Below are 8173 nucleotides of genomic sequence, written 5' to 3'. Positions count from 1 at the left end.
GAAAACGATCAGTTGTTTAAGCCTTCATACCAAGTTTTGGTTCTCTTGATTCTTTCTTTTTGTTCTCTTCCCCATTCCCTTGAATTTCCATATTCAACCAACAGATATGGGATTGTGTTGCCGAGCTTAGGAAAGCAATGGTGGGTGCTGGAATTCAGAAAGTTCCAGCTTATAGACTGATATATTGAAGGTAGAAATTCTGTGGTGATTCTCACCACGCTTTGTCTCTAGCATAAACATTGAGAAAATATTGCTTTCAGATGTGTCAGAGTTTTAGACCATGTGTCAACTTATCACAACCCTCCTCCTTCTTCCAGACTGGGGCTAGCTGTCAAAAATATAACTAGAATTGAAACTTGAAATATGGATGAATATTGGCATCATATTTGATTTGACAGTTTTAGGGTTGCTGTCAACCTTCCACAACCCTTCTCATTTATTCAGGTTCGAAAATGGCTATGGTAAACATAGTCGGAGTTAAAATATGGAAGTATATTCGTAAGATTACCTTGTGCTCAGTGAATTTTGATGTCAACCTTCAAAAGAGAAACGTCCACTTACCAGATGAGTTGCAAAAATCTCTCAGACTTCGAAGTAATCGTCGGTAAATTCAAAGAGTAGGTCGAAACAGATAGAATCTTATGGCTTGCACAATATTAATCAGAATTGAAGAAATTTGCGAACTCTTTAATATAAGGGGTAAAAGAGCCATGTTTCTGATTGCCTGCATGTATTTTGGGGCTTGAAGTACAATTTACTTCTAATCAATGTAAAAATGAGACAAAATTTTTTTGAAAGTTTGGCAAATTCAAATTGTTTATAAGTTGAACTTATTTAGAAATAGAGAAATCAGAGTAAATGTTCATGTAGTTACCGATTTCTATTAGCTAACTACAGGATTATGGATTATGGTTGCATGTGTACTGATTTCTATACTGTAAATGTGTATGTATACATGCTCAGCCAATTTCAACTCAGAATCTTACATGTCATCTACAAAAGCTTTCTTTGTCTTCTTCTTCTTCTGGCTCATGGCATTCAGATTATGGTTTCCCTCATCAGATTATTCATGGTTCTATCCTCTTTCCACTCCTGCGAATAAATAAACAAGGGAAGCAACGTGATCTGTAAATTCTAATCGATAGACTGAAAATATACATAGTACTGTATCGTGTGTATCTAACCCCCATCAGGAAAAAAGAAAAAGAAAACAATAACAGCAAAAAATAGAAAGAGAATATTGTCTCAAATTTGTGCTTGTCATGGAAAGCCATTTACACGGTCTTTCAGCAAATTTGGTCGCTTCAATTGCTGATTACTGAAAAACTACTAAATAGCTTCCTTTGAACATGGATCTGGAAAAAACAGATATTGTAGCTAACTCATACAGAAAAAAGTGATTGAGAAGTCAAGAAGGGGTTCCAAAATCAATTATTTCTAATTGCAAGATACAGTTGATTCACTTAGCTATATCCACTTGCAATAATAATCAGAAAAAGAGCAAAGAAATACTTTCGAGAGCAATAGTCATCAGAAAATGAGCAATAAAATATTTTCGAGAGCAATAATGATTAGAAAACGAGCAAAACAAATGGAGAGCGACAATGAGAGAGTGCAGAGAATAAGTACACGGAAAAATGATCCCTGATAGGATATGCTCCAGTGTGACTAATGATCAGCAGATCCAGCGACGTAATCTTTTCCCGTTGTTTTTTGATTTGATAAGTATTGATACAAAATTGTTCCATAAGGGGATGCAAGCTCATGTATAGAGATTGAGAAAAGTAATAACAAATATTCATTGTGACATCTTAAACGTACCATATCGGTGCTATATTGTGCTTGGATTTCCGCTCTCTCCTCTTTGTTCCTTTCTCCCATTGTAATTTACGGAGCTTTTGAGCCTCTTGAGCTCGCGTTCTTGCTTCAGTTCAGCTGCCCTTTTATTTTCTTTGTTTACCTTGTCATTCACATTCCATCTTCTTCGATTACGCCAGAGCCAATTCATAGCTAATGAACAACAGAAAAACCTTAGTTTATCTCCTTACATTACTATTTATCAACTTTACCAAAACGAAAAATGATACTATCAAGTTGATCCTAGAATAATTGGAAAATCATGGCGAGCATACAAGAGTTGGTGACGGAATGATGTAATCATATAGAAAGAAAGGAACTTCCTCCTATAACAAGAACCAAATAACTATTGTTACATCATAAAAATGAAATGGAGAAACCAGGGACGCACAAAACAGAATCTTTGTCATCTAGCGAGAGTGCTCCTCTCTCCATATGGTACGGCAAGGTGGCCAACAGCTAGGTATATGATCTATAATACCAAATGGTGCACTAAAGGTGTCAACATATGCACCTATTGTCTAGTATCCTACCTATAAGCATGCATGTGTGCCGGTTGTTTCGAGCTTTGCACGCCTAAGGAGGAGGAGAATGCTGCTTGAGGCGCGGAGCCTTAGGGCCAAAACTTGCGGTCTGTGAAACTCGGACTGGTAAAAGTGAATATGATTTGTAAGACACGTCAGCACAGCGGAGACAGTTGATTTCTCAGAGGTTATTTTACAGGCACCAACAAAGGACGCGTCTCATCCCTCCCCTTCTACATATAAACTAACCAACATTCCTCCAAGAGGGACAAGAAAAACATGAATAACTACTGTTCCCAAAAAAAATTCCAATTATTCTGTATAACTAAACAAAATCTCGAGCTGATCAGTGGAGATTTAAATCCAGTGACTTGCATGTATGAAAAAGTTGAAAAATAAGTCAGTTGCGCTACATCAGAAACTGGAAGTAATGTAATATGTAAAATGAAACATGCCTTGCTATTAAATCAGTACTAAAGACTCTACAATCCGGTTAATTAACATTTTGTAAACACCACACAAACAAATTTCCCTCAATTAAATATACAATTATGTGAAAATAATGTTACAGCATTCTAATTCACAGGAATTCAAGGTCATTTCAGTATCTCATAAAATTCAAATCTAAATTGAAAAGGAGAATAGGTCCATACTGTGCACAGTTTTCAACAGAACCAGTTTAAGCATAGGTAATGACTACGGTGGGTAGACACAAATGTCGTGTAAGAAAGATCTAATAAAGTAGAAGTTTAATTTACATTGTGCTCATGATAATTATTGAAAGAGCAAATGTTATGTAAGAAAAATCTTAGAATACCTACTTACACGAAATGATGAGCTTAAATTTTCAGATTCTTAAATTAACTGAAAGGTGAACACACTTAGAGGTTAGGTGTGTCTTTTCATCATCTGAAACCATGGTACAAGGGTTTTTTCATTCTCTGGAAATTTAACTGATGCTAAACCAAATGTCTACTGTATCTGAATTGGTTCAGGAAAAATAAAAATGGTTTTTTATGTCCCATAAATAATTCTTTTCGAGTGCTTTTTTCTTGTAGTAAACATAGATACATGTAGAATTCTTGACGTCAAGGAAGAATATCAAAACTGGTGAGATAGAAATCAACCTGTGAGACCAGGATCAGTGCCCATTCCCGCATCCAAGTTCAAAGATGGGTCTATAGAATTGGGTTCTTTTGGCTCAATCATTCTCTCTCCCACACCAGCTGCTAGTATCTCAGATACCAAAGACTCCTGGCCTCTCTTTGGTGCAAGCACAGATAATGATAGATCAATCTTTGAGGATGGAGAACATGACATATCTTTTGTTGCCTTTAAACGCACTCTTCGAAGTTCCTCTTGAATATTCCATGACCCAGATGAAAGAGAATTCCTTTTCTGCCATATTTAGAAAGAAGTATAGTTCGGGAAATTATGAAATCAAAGAGATTGAAAGGATGCACATGACCCTCAATCTTTTCCAAGTTAAATGTTAAAATTAACATACTTTTGAGTAAAAAAAAAAAAAAAAAAAAAAAAAATCATCACTTCAACTGTAAAAAACTTGAAAAATGTATAATCTGCAGCTTTATGAAAAATAAAAATGGATCGTTAGATTTGTGTCATTTTGTGCGGGGAAACATTTTGCACGAAAAAAATCTTGCATCCTGTTCTAATGTGTGAGAACCATCAGTTTCCATTAACAAGAAATGACAACAAAGCAGCTTCACATTTTTTCACAAATTTTCCATTTAAAGGAATACTTCTGTATGCAGCTTGAGAAATTTGACAAGAAATAATTATTTCTTTTTCAAATAGAAAATAGAATTTTATGCATTTAAAAGAAACAGGAAAATAGTTCGGAAGGCTACATGGGAAGTGACATAGAAGAGAGATCCAACTTAATGAAGAAGAAAATACAGAAAATGCAGATATTTAAAAAGAAACAATCAGAAAGCGCCTTTGAAGACAAATAATCATTTCCTCTTGAATTCAATGTTCCTTCCTTGGACAGCTCCATCACCATTATTGACGGAGTTCTTAATTCAGTATGTTGTGCAGGACAGGTCCAAGGTGGACAGACATTCATACGGGATTTAGACATATCCACATGTGGACCAAATTCACTTAGTATCTGAATTAGTAAAATTCAGGAACATCAGAAACTGTATGGGCTTCACTTTGCAGAACTACCCACAGCTTTCCATTTCAAGGGGAAATAAAACACAAAAGAGTAATCTCCAGAGTCCAGAGTATCATATTTAGAGATATATTTAATCAGCATAAACAACAAATAACAGTGATATGACAAAAAAAAAAAAATGGTAAAGAAAAAGAAAAACGAAGAACAGCATGTTGACGGTAAATGATAACAATAATATTGCTGGTTTGCACATATATTCAGATGTAAAATTACTAACAGGTTGAACCACAACAGAGTTTGAACCACAGGTCCCATGTGCCAAATCTGACCCAGCATTTAATCCCATTTTCTTCTCTTCAAACCATATTTTGGCTTCCACAACATCTTTATTGTAGAGATCAACAGTTTCTGTGAAGTATAGAAAGAACCCTACGGTGACATGTAAAGAGTTCAAGTGGAATTGACTGCAATTTTTTAATAATACAGTACCATTGCCAATATCCCTCAGGGCATCAGTATGTAGACCATTCACCTCAGCTTCATTTATGGAATAACCTATTACTCGTGAGTTAACAATATTAATCAGTCGATCACACTCATCCCTGAGAGAAAAATAGAAAACAAAATGTTGCATTACAGATCGGAGGACAATAAGTACTATGGGAAGATCATATTCCTTGCACTAATATCATGTTTGAAAAAAATTATTAGCTCCTTATAATTTAAAGTCAAAGTCAAATATTAATTTTAACCACACATTCAAAATACTACACACTTATTAACCACACATTTCATGGGACCCATTACTCCTTTTTATTACAATTTCTCCGAATAATGCACATTGCATATCCAGTTGTCAATCATAAATTTATGTTTCACAATAAAGATTGTGTTCTAAAATATTTATTATGAAATAATGCTAAAGCCAGAGCCCAGGAAACCACAAATTCCGTAACTTAGCAACTGTCACAAGTGGGTACAAAACAAGCTAAAAGAATCTAGAATGAGAATGAATGGAGATTGCAGAGAGAAAAAAATTGTAACCCAAAAAATCCTAGAAAATTTTTCAAACAAAGATCAAATTTTGTCTGAATTGTCATTATTACCTTGAATACGTCTCCTGCATAATCAACCGTTCAATTATACTTTTACTTGCACTAAATTGGGACTCTTGTCCGTCTTTTATCATTTGCAATGAAGTTCCATTCTTCTGGAAATAATGATAAAAGTAAAGTTACTCATTTAACTGTACCGAAATACTTGAGAGGCTAAGATGCCACAGACTGAAAGTTAATGACATGTTTTACTAGTAATCTAGTATCAGCATTTACTAAGATTTAAACATACTTCAAAAAAATAAATAAATAAACAGAATATCAAGTGCCAATCTATCTCACTGTGACTGGAAGATCTCAATTCTCTAGATTATTCTTACCAACAAACATGGAACAAATTTTACAACTAAGGAGAAAGATAAATTAGAAGAATTGAAATTCTCCTTCAAATCCTGGAGAGAAAACTGAAAGAGTAGATTACAGGTTGAGATGGCTGGTAGAACCTCTGTGATATAATCCATATGTTGTCCTTCAACACTAAAAAAATTTGAACCAGACATGTTTCACAGTTGAACAAAAATATGCTGATGCAATTGGAAGCAATTAAACTTTTTTTTTCTAGCATAGCTTCGTCGGAGGAGCAATTCAAGGAAGTTCATTTTAATTATAAAAAGCAAAATGCTAACTAATTGAAGAGTTGTGTCCACCTAACCCATTCACAACCTGAAAGAATTTGTTTTTGTACTCCTCATTCATCCTACATTCAATGAACCCAGTGCAAAAACTCGATATCTTGTCCTGAGGTGACTTTAGCATCAAAAGTTAAAGAAGAACCTCTGTAATTGTCATGCATCATACGGTGGTAAAATAACATGTAGACATCCAAAAACCTTATACATCGAACAAAGTATTGCGTTTTACTTCTATGAATCTTTTTCCCCTTTCCTAAAGATCTTTTTCTTCCTTTCTCTCCCTGGATAAGTACTAGTGCTTAGGCACACTAACACGATATGGAAGTATCAAAATTTTGTCAGTTCTTCTATTTTCTATTTGGCATCAGCACCATGCAATCATCATGCTACAACACGAAGCAGAAAGTTACCTGGCTTAATTTATCAATTTCATCAGAAGGATTTTCATAGTCATTATCATTGCCAGCATCATTCTCTGCACACAGAAAAGGAGGAGGAGAAGAGGAAAGAAGAACAATAAAAAGAATTCAACTCTAATGTCAATCAGAAAAAGTACAAATGCACACACGAGGGAGAGAGGGAAGGGGAGGGAAAGGGAATAAAGGTGAGCAACAGGATAACATTTTAACTTGGCACACTCAGTAGCTACCAATAGAAACAAGACCAAATCAAACACTACGAACAAAAAATGCAATCTGCATGGTGGGGTAATACTGATGGTATCACAATTTTCCATAAACAGAATGGATTTTCCTATCTGGTATGTGTTGCAATCAAAGGGAGTGAAGTAAAAATTCGAATTTATTATTTCTAAATTTAGACTTCAAACTCTCCGCCACAGCTCTTAGTGATTCTTCCTGCTGAACCAAACTCACAGGATATCGGTCTACTGTTTCAGAAATTCAGATTATCCATTACAGAGTGCCAAACATTACGAACTCGTACAAAACTTAGCTTTAAAATATTCAAATCATGAACCATTCACAACCTTTCGGAGATTGCATAAAGTCAAGAGACACTAAATTGCACCTAAATAAAAGAGCATTATTTTAGATACATAGGGACAAGCAATAGACTTCATTACACTCTAATTCAAACTCCACAACAAAAATGAAACATGTAAAACAGCACAGAGGGGAATGTTAAAAGACACAATTTCGGTGAATACTTTTGAACACACGAAATGCAGGTAAATAAAATATGTGTACCAGACGCGGAGTCAACATCTTCATCAGAAGAAGAGTCGGAAAGGAGAACGGAGGAGAGGATTTTTCCGGCGCCGGAAGCAAGGGTGATTGCAGAGTGGAGAATTGCATCGGCTAACCAATTAGGACTTCTCGGAGGCGGAGGCGGACGGTCGTAAGGACCGGCAGCTAGCCGGTTCTTCCGCCGATTTGAGACAATTTTAACGCCGGCGCCAGATCGAGAGCACGAGGGGGTTGCCATTGTGAGAAATGGAAATTGAAATGATTTGAATATTTGATATTTCGTTAGTTTCAGTTATTATTTTGTTTTGTATCCATACATATGTAACTGGCGGGTAGAGGTAATGTGGGGCTAGCCCGACCAGAGCCGACCCGACCCGACCCATTTTGACGCTTTATATCATGGATATCTATGTTTGGCTAACGTCGAAATAAAAAGCAAATTTCGTTAATAAAAAAGATAACTTTTAAAATTATATTTTTTCAAAAGTTTAAAAGTAACCTTCACTGCTTTAAAGCTTTAGTCACACGTGTTCTAGTAATCAATTTACCTTTGATTTATATTTCTTTTCGAATATATTATGATCATAAAATAATTTATTATTTTTTTTTTAAATATATAGTAAAAATGTATTAAAAAAATGTGGGACCACAATCAAAATTATCTTTTAAAGCGATTTTTTGGTCCCCAATTGTT

General features: G+C 35.1%; 1 protein-coding gene across 1 annotated transcript; it reads right to left on the bottom strand.

Annotated features, from left to right (window-relative positions):
- Positions 1-780: 780 nt before the first annotated feature.
- LOC111388595 (protein KAKU4-like) lies at positions 781-7792 on the bottom strand. Its single transcript, XM_023013351.1, has 8 exons — positions 7480-7792; positions 6682-6746; positions 5631-5734; positions 5014-5126; positions 4802-4932; positions 3509-3779; positions 1822-2010; positions 781-1092 (listed from the first exon to the last, which is right to left on the bottom strand). The coding sequence occupies exons 1-7, from the start codon at positions 7715-7717 to the stop codon at positions 1832-1834; spliced, it is 1101 nt and encodes a 366-aa protein (XP_022869119.1). The 5' UTR covers positions 7718-7792; the 3' UTR covers positions 781-1092; positions 1822-1831.
- Positions 7793-8173: the final 381 nt, after the last annotated feature.

This window comes from Olea europaea, unplaced genomic scaffold, assembly GCF_002742605.1.
Source record: "Olea europaea var. sylvestris unplaced genomic scaffold, O_europaea_v1 scaffold508, whole genome shotgun sequence".
NCBI classification, from domain to species: Eukaryota; Viridiplantae; Streptophyta; class Magnoliopsida; order Lamiales; family Oleaceae; genus Olea; species Olea europaea.
Note: the sequence above shows the minus strand (reverse complement) of the source record. Positions and strands in the feature narration are given on the sequence as shown.

Coding starts and splice junctions, on each gene's coding strand:
- LOC111388595 (XM_023013351.1), bottom strand. CDS start 7,717: ATGGCAACCCCCTCGTGCTCTCGATCTGGCGCCGGCGTTAAAATTGTC. Junction 5,735..6,681: donor AAATTGATAAATTAAGCCAG/GTAACTTTCTGC, acceptor CATTATTTCCAG/AAGAATGGAACTTCATTGCA. Junction 4,933..5,013: donor CCTGAGGGATATTGGCAATG/GTACTGTATTAT, acceptor TATACTTCACAG/AAACTGTTGATCTCTACAAT.